General features: G+C 37.0%; 1 protein-coding gene across 3 annotated transcripts; it reads left to right on the plus strand.

The window, feature by feature from the left end:
* Positions 1 to 45: 45 nt before the first annotated feature.
* ZCCHC4 (zinc finger CCHC-type containing 4) lies at positions 46 to 10,491 on the plus strand. Of its 3 annotated transcripts, XM_005518038.2 has the most exons (13): positions 46 to 144; positions 319 to 437; positions 1,974 to 2,056; positions 2,740 to 3,015; positions 3,520 to 3,600; positions 3,913 to 3,985; positions 4,457 to 4,607; positions 5,163 to 5,263; positions 6,430 to 6,551; positions 7,146 to 7,221; positions 7,702 to 7,753; positions 8,454 to 8,598; positions 10,260 to 10,491. In XM_005518038.2, the coding sequence occupies exons 1-13, from the start codon at positions 60 to 62 to the stop codon at positions 10,381 to 10,383; spliced, it is 1,488 nt and encodes a 495-aa protein (XP_005518095.1). In that variant the 5' UTR covers positions 46 to 59; the 3' UTR covers positions 10,384 to 10,491. The 3 variants fall into 3 exon arrangements, with proteins under 3 accessions (XP_005518095.1, XP_087913058.1, XP_087913057.1); XM_088056932.1 differs by lacking the exon at positions 7,702 to 7,753; XM_088056931.1 differs by lacking the exon at positions 7,702 to 7,753 and having other exon boundaries at positions 8,454 to 10,491.
* Positions 10,492 to 10,794: the final 303 nt, after the last annotated feature.

The raw sequence follows: 10,794 nt of genomic DNA on the forward strand, positions 1-10,794 counted from the left end.
TCCGCTGGGGGGCGCCGTCCGCCCGCCGGCGCGGTGCCCGTCGGGAAGGAGGCGGTGTCATGGCGGCGGCGGGTCCGGAGCGGCCGCGGCCCGCAGCGCTCACCCTGCTCGGGCCGGCGCCCGGCGCGCCCAGCTGCCCTCACGGTGAGCCGGGCTCGGAGGGTACCTCCCGAGTGTCCCTGTGCTCGGCTCCGTGCCTGGGCTGTTCTGCAGCAGCCTTTGCGAAGGCCTTGTTCTGGAAGCTCGGCTCTTGCAGCGGAGCAGTGAAAGATCTGTAGGTGTTCCCTGTGTTATCGTACCCTCCATATTTGTCCCTAGGTCCTGCACTTCTGTTTGTGAAGACCAGCCAAGGAAAGGAGGAAGGAAGAAGATTCTATGCTTGTTCGGCTTGTAGGGATAGAAAAGAGTGTAACTTTTTTCAGTGGGAAGATGAGAAGGTAAGAGAGAGCACTGCTTGAGGCTATGCTAAAGACTCAGGGCCACGAAGGTGGTCAGAGGTCTGGATCACCGCTCCTATGAGGAAGGGGGGAGAGAGTTTGGGTTATTCAGCGTGGAAAAGAGAAGGCTCCGGGATGTCCTTATAGCAGTCTCCCAATACCTGAAGTGTGGGGCCTCCAAGAAATCTGGAGAGGGACTTTTTGCAAGGGCAAGTAGTGAAAGGACAAGGGGTGATGACTTTAAGCATTAAGAGGATAGATTTAGATGAGATATTAGGAGGAAATTATTTACTGTGAGGGTGGTGAGGCACTGGAAAAGTTGCCCAGATAAGCTGTGGATGCCCATCCCTGGAAATATTCAAGGCCAAGCTGCATGGGGTTTTGAGCTACTTGGTCTAGTGGGAGGTGCCCCTAGCCATGGCAGAAGGCTTGGAACTACATGTTCTTTAAGTCCCTTCCAACCCAAATCATTTTATGGTTTTATGGAACACTGGTGATTTTTTCCTGTATTTAACAATTTTAAAAGTATATTTTATTGTAAAAATCTCTGGCAAGTTCTATTTTCTATAATTTGTGTAATAGTTGATATTTAGCTGAGCACTTATTTCTGTCAGGAGAATGTATTTCAAGTATAGTTTTCAAGAAAGCCTGTGTACATTTTGAGCAAACCTAGCATTTGTTATTCTATTGCCAAAACATATAGGAAGTTTGCCAGTGCTATGTAATGTTGAACAAAATTGGGTACTTCTGATCCCAAGATTCCTTTGTTTCCCCCAGTAAAGATAGTGAAAATCTATTGGATACAAACAACAGTGGGATATGCAAAATGCTGAGATGGTGGGGCACAGCATGATACTTAGTATTCTCAGAATATCTGCAGCAATTTCTCTTTGTCATTCATTTTGAATATCACTTGTATTATGATGTCTTTTCTTGTACTATATTTTACTGTCTCCTCTTTTAAGCAAAACAGTTCCATAAGATTTGACCAAATGTCTTTGGAACTCTTGTGAAACCATGAGTATGTTTTGTGGGAACAAAGTAGAAGACTCAGAGGAGAGTGTGAGAGACTGAAGTGTTAAAGACTCAGGTGCAGATCGTAACAAGGAGCTGTCATGCTTTTAAAATGATTTCACACAAAAGACTTTGGCAATATTCGTACTTTCATCAGGTTTTCAGGACCAGGTCATAATTCTTCAGAGGGAACACAACTGCTGGCACACATTAATAGAAAGGATGGCTCTTTCTATCTGCCTCATTATCACCTGTTGAGTTTTTCTCTGAGTATTACAAGTAGTGGGAGAATGAAATGCACAGTTTAAATTCACAATGAGAGGCTTGTGTTGTTTTGTAGCATGCCCCTGTGCTGCAGACATACTTGTTCTTCTGAAATGGCAAATGTGGTTATTTTTCTTTGCAACAAAGTAGCTAAAGCATGAGATCTTTGATGCACCCTTTTTTCATGTTGAGATTTGATGTACAACACACAGTAGTAGCTGTTAGTTTTGTAACTTTCCATATATGCAAATTTTGCAGGTGTCAGAAACCAGGCTTGCAGCACGTGAAGAATATAATAGAAATCATCAGCCTTCTTTAACACACAGACAGAACATGGACAGGTATTGTTAATGTATATTTTCTTCAGTAAAGATGTAGAAATACAAGTTTAGGTACTCCGAATGTAGAGATAATATTTCAGGATTCTTTAAAGAAATGAGGAGAAATGAAAAGAGGAGTTTGGACAAATAAGAGCTGTTGTATGGCAATGGAAAGGAAATAGCATGAAACATTTAACTAGAGCACAGTATTTTCAAAACAGGAACTGGAGGGGTTAAGGATTTTTTTGGTGTGTGTATAGTCATTCTTATGTCATAATATGATTACAAGAGGTCAGTAGCAATTTCTGTTAAAAAAATTTATTTCTGACTTAAGTCTGCAAAAGTATCACACTTAACATTGTGAAAAGAAGCAAAGGTAACTTATTAACAAGTAATGCCTAAATTTTGTGTATAAACATATGGAACTTTGCTGATAGTTGATGGAGTCTTCACTCTGTAATCCAGTTATTTTATGGAGATTCCCAGTAAATTTGGAGACAATATTTTATGCATTTCAAAGTGTCCTTTGAATATTTTTTTAATAAATAATACTTCATTCTCATGGAGTTTTGCAAGAGCGATGTAAACTGCATTGTCTGTTTAAATGTCTGAACTCCTAAAATACAAAAAAACTCCTTCATAGCTCCCCTTCCTATTTTTGATACAGGCTTTTTTCAAACTTCGTTCCCTATCACTCTTTGTAGGTACAAGAATTTTGTTCTGTTGCCATTATCAAAGAGGAGGTTTTGCCAGGAATGCCAGCAATTGCTATTGCCAGCAGAATGGGAAGAACACTCGGATCACCAGTTCCTGTGTGATATCACCACTGCCCAGCTGAAAAGCCCAAGTCAACTTCTATATCCACTGGAGAATAAAAAAACAAATGCACAGTATTTATTTGCAGACAGAAGTTGCCACTTCCTACTGAATCTCCTTATAGATTTAGAATTCAGACGAGTGCTCTGTGTTGGAACACCCAGGTACATCAATGAGAATTCTTACACTTTCAAATAATATTTCTCTCTCAGAACAGTACAGCTTACTAGTGATTACATAGTCAATGATTCTCCCCTAATAAAAGGTTCACTATGCTTTAATTGGTTGGGATTATCCAAACATCTAGTGGAGTCTAGCTTTGAACTTAAAAGATATCTCTTATAAGAGAAGACTGTGGGAGCACTGCAGATAACACACATGCACACTTCAGATCCCTTTGGTACTTATGGAAGTGACGTTGAGTTTCTAACCTTATGCTTTTTTTGTGTGAGGTGGTCTGGTAGGCTCGACTGACTTCTCATCTTTTAAAATTAACCTATTTTTCTGACTTTGAGTACAGGCCAAATGGAATCACCCTAGTTTAGACTACTGTGTTTTCTCTATCTGTTTGGTTTATGTTAGTAAAGTACAAGACATTCTTGTCCTGCAAGATCGTTTCTGAAGTTGGTGATTATGTGTTAAATTTCTTTGTTCCAATTTTTCTTCAGGCTTCATGAAATGATCCATTCAAAAGCATCAGAAGAGGAAGAATTCAGTGTTAGAAGCCTTCTGCTAGATATTGATTTCAGGTAAGTTTTAACAAATGTTTATGTATCTGAAGAATGTATACAAAGATGTGTATTCTAAGTGCTTTAAGAGATAAATTGGTGGTTGTTTTCCCTTTCTTGTCTCTGCATCTCTGTTCCCGTACACATACACAAATGACATCCAGTGGATGAGAAAAGTAAGTATACTTAATATTTTCTCAGTATTGGTATGTGTTGTCAGTAATCAGAACCCAAAGATGATGTTTTTCTTGAGGCCTGTTTTTGCTCTGAGTACCTCTTAGGATAGACAGAATTACTCATATTTTTCTACTGCTGTCAAAACTTATTTTACAGGTATTCACAATTTTACACAGAGGATGAATTCTGCCACTACAACATGTTCAATCATCATTTTTTTGGTGGAGAGGTAAGGCCATTTATTTATTGAGTGTATTGGTAAAAAAGTGCATGTTGATGAAGAATTTTGTAAGAAACTCAAGACTAGACTGGTAGAAAACTTCATGGGAAAACATGAATTAAGAACATTTTAATAAAAGCAGCAATTAAGGTGTGTAAGGAACATTAGTTAGCATAACCGTAATAGCTTTGAAGTGAGTGGAAGAGAACTACTGGAAAGGAGGCAGTCTCATTCTTTGATTTTCAGTAATATTTTTATGTGTTAGCTGAACAGGACACTTGTTTTCAGTCCTTCAAATCTAGGTGTGTTTTTTGTGGTTTTTTTTTTTTCAATGCTACTCAAGAGGAAATTCACCTCCACAAGAGGGGAAAAAAGTTCTGTCCTCAAAGTTGAAACTTCCACAGCGATCAGTTTATTGCCAGAGACAATATTACCGTTTTTGAGTCATCATTTCTGGAAATTAACCTCTGTTTCTTACAGGCTGCACATGAAACATGCAGGAAATTCTTACATGAGGAGAATGGTGAAAGAGTCATTATGGTAACTGATCCCCCGTTTGGAGGTTTAGTGGAAGCACTGGCTTCTAGTTTTAAAAAACTGATGGCAATGTGGAAGGAGACAGAAAAAGAAGGTATATATTATAGCCAGATGGGTGGCTTCTGCTGTAACATCATTTTAAGGAAAAAGTACCTGTTTATAAGTCTCTGATTCTTATTTTTCAGGTGAATGTGAGCATACTCATGTTCTAACTTCTTAAGATGAATTACCATATATCTAATTTACTCTCCTGATATTTTTAATTCAGTAATGCCCAATTCTCAAAGCCTGCCTTAAAAACTTTTCCTATTTTTTTCAAATCTACTTTGCAATTAAAATAGACTGTAAAGGTAGAGAAAAATAAGCTATCAAACTGGTACTGTTTCTTAGCAACTTAAGCGGATGTCAAATGGGCTTACATGTGAAATGTACATTACATGTACAAAATAATACATGTAATGTAGAAAAAAAAATACATGGCTCCACATGTGAAATACGCCAAAACTTTCTGTTGCCTAAGAGAACTAGTTCATCTGCCCAACGTGACATACATATCTGTGTTTATATATTTGGAATGTTCACTGTAAATTTCTCATGCTCCATGTACTATGTTTTTGTCCTGTGTACACCAGTGTCTTTTCATTACTAGGTCATGACAACAAAGAGATGCCCATGTTCTGGATATTTCCGTACTTTTTTGAGTCTCGTATTCTTGACTTTTTCCCAAGCTTCAGTATGATGGATTACCAGGTATGGCTGAACCTAGTGAATCTGCTAAATACCAGTTGTGTGCAATGTGAAGAGGAATATGAGTGAAAGCAGGTGCAGTGGTAGCACTTCTCTGTAGCTGGGTCTAGCTCATGTGAAGCCTGGATTCTATATTTCTATTAGTTGTATTTGTGATAACTTGATCATGTTCCTGTTATGTATCTTTAACTCATCTGTCATTTATGCATGACCTTGTTTCTTCTGCCGGGCTTTCAGCATAACAAAATTTGCACTAATTCTGACAGGCGTTTGTTGCAGAGGTGAGAGGTAACTTGATGAAGAGTATTTAATTTTCCACAGATGTTGAAATGTCAGTGGGTAGTGCCCAGCCCTGGAAAAAAAAAAATCTATATTAAAAAATTAAGGTCTTTCATCTCCAAAACTGCTGGGATCAGAGTACAATTACAGTGATGGAAATTTTTGGAGTTACTTAATAAGTGAACTTGTCAGTGATAAAGCAATGAACTGGTATCAGCTTCTTCAATACCGTATCCATTCTCTGCACAGTTTAAGCAAACATACTTCAGCGTGTTTTGAGAGTTCAGTCATGGGTTTGTGATGCTAAAAGTTTATTTTTTCATGTAATGACTCTGCATGAATTTTGATACTGATGTTCTGAGCAATATATTTGTGTCTTGTAGAATGAAAATTTGTTGAAGAAAAGTGGAAACTCATGCTAGGCTAGACTGCATTCCTGCAGTGTTCAGAGCTGAGAGTTTTTGTGACAAGTCTCTGAAGGCAGTGCTGGAAAAAGCAGGCTAATCAGATTTGCAGTTTTGTAATTATTCTGAGATGGGTTTAGATGTCATTTCTTGTGTTGACAAACCAAATTCTATATATCCTTTTCTTTTAGCAGGATGCTCTTGTCAACAGCAGCAATGTTATCCCATGCAAATGAGCAAAAATTAATAAGTACAATATAACTATTGAAGTATTGTCAGTCTAGCCTAATACTATGTTTGCACAAATTTACAAGTAAATGAGACAAAAAAACTTGATGTAGAATTTGTGATCTGATTTGGGGTTAGAGTCTTTTATATGAACATGAACATTTCATAAGGCACTTATAAAGATAATAAATATGTAAATAGCTTTGCCTGTGCTGAGCATTCAGTTTAAGACTCATTTTTATGGTTTTATTTTTCTAGGTAGACTATGATAATCATGCACTGTATAAACACGGCAAGACAGGTCGTAGACAGTCTCCTGTCCGTATTTTCACGAACCTTACCCCAAGTATGATTGTGCTTCCTGAAGAAGAGGGATATAGGTAAGATGTATTAATTATCAGGTGACTTAAAATAGTGTCTTTGTTTTTAATTAGGGCATAAAGTCTCCCAAGGAGACAAAAGAGAGTTTGGGATGGTGCTGTTCAGTAGTGTCTTGCCTAACTTGGATGCCAGGCTTAAGACCACATTTTTCTGTCTCATTCTAAAGTTGCATTTTATATAAACAATGTGTAGGAGAACTGAAATGTCTAAAAAGACATTTAAGTTTTCCAGTGTGGAATGATGAGATTCCTTATTTTGTCTGTAGGAAATATTGTCTACATCTACAAAAGAGATTTACAGCCATGTCTGATAATCGGCTATTAATACAATAGTAAAAAAATCAACTTGTAAGAGAAGCATCAAGGACAGAGGAATTTAATTTCATTTATTACTGATACTGTTGATAATTTAACCTGAATTTTACTATGTGGATGTACTGAGTGTAAATGGCCTAAGTGATCATCATTTATGCAGCAAAGATATAATTCTTAATTCAACACAGTGATTTTGCAGTCCTTATATTGGTTGTTAAGGTTGTATAAAATTAATTGTTTTGTGAGCAAACAGTGGACCAGTACATCTTTTTTTCCCAGATTTTGCACTGTATGTCAGCGATACGTTAGTTCTGGTAACCAGCACTGTGAGATATGCAATTCATGTACATCAAAAGTAAGTATTTTCACTTCTTTCTGAATGGAAGTTTTAGCCGTAGTCAGATAACAACCTCTGGAATACTTGCTTGGTAAAAACCTGTTCTGATACAGAGTTCCATGGGAAACCCACTGCAGTTCACTTTCATAGACTTATTACCTTCACAGTACATCTTCCATAACCCACTGGGAATTTCTCTTTCCCTAATTCCTTTGTGTTGGAAAGAGGACAGGACAAGTTTGCTGCTTGCCACTTAGACCACAACTTAGCCAGATGTGATCTGTTGACACATGTATTTTTTCTTATGCTCTGAAGTTGTAGAACTTGATAATTTCAAAATTTCATCTGTGGTTTTCACAAATTCTCAAGGCTGTTGTTTCTGAGTTACAGTCCTTCCTACAGATGAGTTGTTCCTGTAAGCAGTGGGGACAAGTAGTTCTGTTTTAAAATAGAATCAGTGGGGGACGGTTCAGTAAACCGTTTATTTACCTTTTGTAGGATGGCAGACGATGGAAACATTGTGTTCTTTGCAAAAAATGTGTAAAACCCTGTAAGTACAGAAAAATATTTTCTAAATAGAAGTGTACTTAGTCCAAAGAAACTGAGATTCCAAAACAGAAGAGAAAATAGTCTATGAAATAAGTAAAATGTGGTAATTCAGAAGACATAGAATAAATGAAAAGTTTCAATTTCACACAAGTTGCTATTTGTTAATTTAGGTGTACTTGCACTGTGTGGAAAGGTAATAAATTGTTGTCAAAGCAATATATATCCCATTTATATTTATCATGGCAAAAAAGAAATATTTCCATTTGTCATGTAAGTGTTTTCTAATTTTGTAAACTTTGACTTTCACAAACAAATAGGCAATTACAAAAATTTTTGAGAGATCATAATAAAATTGTTTCATGCACAAATGTAGTTGTGATTATACCTCTGTATAAATAGCTGAAGCAGTTATTTTTGTTACTGTTACAAAAATAAAAATCTTTAAGTACATTGTAACATCTGCACTATTTCCTTTTGAAGATGACACACAGGATAAAAGTTCTAATGGCAAAATAATTAACACATAATTAATTGCACGGTATGTCTAGTAATGTGATAAGGGACCAGAAAGCGCGTACATCCATCTCTGTAAAGCTAATCCAGAATTAAAAACCTGGTCATGTGGCCTGTATTAAAGCTTAGCTTCAGAATGTTTGTTTTAAACTTTTCCAAGGTGATAAATCACGTTATATATTTTGCAGCTTGGTTTCACTGTAACAATTGCAACTGCTGTACTCTTCAAAAGCACAGCTGTGAGAAGACTGATGTTGGCTGTTTTGTTTGTGGCGAGGCAGGTCACAAGCGCAGTGCCTGTCCCAGTCTCTCCCGCACCAGAGCAGCTTGTCAGTAAGTGCGATATTGCATTAACACAGTAAAATACAGCATTCAGATGAGATGAGATCTTATGTCATGGAATCAGTTCAGAAGATGATTTTTGGCTTTAGGTGCTGATGTCAGCTTTCACTATTGCCCACTTGCTGCATTGCTGGGGAGTATATACTGAAGGGTGGGTATGATGAGAGACAGGTCATTTACTGGGGCTCCCAATTCCCTATCTGTGGGTTTTCTTTCGAAACTGATCTATATGGATCACAAACTTGGTGACTGGTGCATAGAGCTCTGTCAAGATGACTGAAAATTGAAGTAATGGAACACTTTTATCCCCTTTGAATTCCTCGTGAATGGGGCAGAGAAAAGAGTCACTATAATGGTTTTATTGCTTCCTGTCTCTTTTGGTTTGTTGTAGCATCTTTTGCTTTTTTCCTTGTGGTATTTTGGGTGCTTTTTGTAGTATGATCTAAATCTCCATCATTAGTGAGTATCACATTGAGTACTGTTATTCTTCCATGATTGTCCTTTTGTTACATACCAACACTGTACACATAACTGTGTGTATCAAAGAGCCAAGTAAATGATGTGTGATTGTCTTCAGGTGGAACTAACTGAAAAGAGGAAAAGGGATTTGCTAAGAGATGATCCAGCAGATGGCTCAGTCTTTCCAGTTCGGGATAAGTGATTGCATTTTTATAAATTCCTCTCCAGAGTAATGGGAGTGATCAATTTCTGTGATTCTGCACTTGAATGGCTGTTGCAGTGGAAGGCAAATTTTCCCTTCCAAAAGCTATACCTATGTTACAAAGTGAGACTCAGACAATTACCCTCTTGGATCAATATCCGGAGACTCACCAGGTGCCTGCTGGATGGCAGATGGGTAGAAGTGTATTGCTTCATGTCCTACTGATATTAAACCAGGTTTTGCTTAGGGAGTATTAGACACAAAAGGTAGCAATGTTTCATTTTATATCTCTCTCATAAAGATTCCATCTCTTAATGTTTATTTTTCCTTTGCTAAAAAAATTAAGAAGGATGCTAAAAGAATTTCATGAAATCCCATCTGTTTTTTCTGTCAAGGAAGATGCTGTTTTGTCAGTTGTACCAGAATGGTTTTAGTACTTTCAGGCCATCAGTTACTTGTTTTGCTGATTCATTGCAGAAGATAACTTAGATTTCTTTTTCTAATAAAATTTTTGTGTGTTTTGTTATAATTCAGCGTTTTGCATTATGACATCTTTTGTAAGAAATGGAAAACAATCCACTTGCTAGTTGTATTTAGGTCCTGTACTAATTGCAGGATGCTTTCTAATGGTGTTCATGTACTTTCTTCTAAGTCTTTCTATTACATATTCATGCATTATATATTCAGCATGAAACTCTGTGTGTGCTTTTTTGTGCTTGGTGGTGAGTTTCTCGTTTTCAATATCTGTGTAAATTTAAATGCTGAATAAATATATAAAAAGTATGTATAATGGCAATAAAGTGGACAGGTTTGTGAAGTTGAAAGATCATAACATTTTGAGATGGAATGTTCCTTGTACTTTTTGTGACAGTACTTCACATACTGTCACAAATTCATATACTGATTTAAAATAGCAGCAAACTTATTTGTACAGAGAAGTGTGTTCTTCATTTTATTCTAATCTCTGTGTTCCTTTTTTTTTGCTTTACAGACCTGACAAAAAGAAAAGGCTGAAAACTCGAAAGAGAGTAAAAACGGGGATCTGTAAAAGATTAGCTATGAAACATGCCATATTCTCCAAGAGGAAAGTAAAGAATAAGAAAAAAAAGTCATGACTTGTCTTACTGCTACATAGTTGCTTATTTATTTTTTATTGTCACCCTTTTGTTCCATTTTCTAAAAATGTAAGTGCTAACATCCAGAATAAAACCTAATTGAATTAAGTGGCAATTCCTTTATTATACATCATTACTGGTATAAAAAAAAACCAACAACCCCAAAACAACTAAGTGAACTACTACTTAGCCCTTACCATGTATTTGCATAATGTGATAAATTTTGTATTTAGGATTAGCTATTTATCTAATTTGGTGGGTGTTGGACGTTAAGGGGCTTACTGCTGAGAGGTGAGGTACTGGCAGATGCTCTGATTTTATGTTAGTATTGAAGGACGTGGGGTAAGGGAGGAAGTGAGGGTAGGTGATGGAAAAGCACGAGTTCTAGGAATTCAGTCTGTTAGTTAAACT

The sequence above is a fragment of the Pseudopodoces humilis genome, chromosome 6, assembly GCF_049639895.1.
Source record: "Pseudopodoces humilis isolate 2021_Gansu_Grassland_sample_001 chromosome 6, ASM4963989v1, whole genome shotgun sequence".
NCBI lineage: Eukaryota > Metazoa > Chordata > Aves > Passeriformes > Paridae > Pseudopodoces > Pseudopodoces humilis.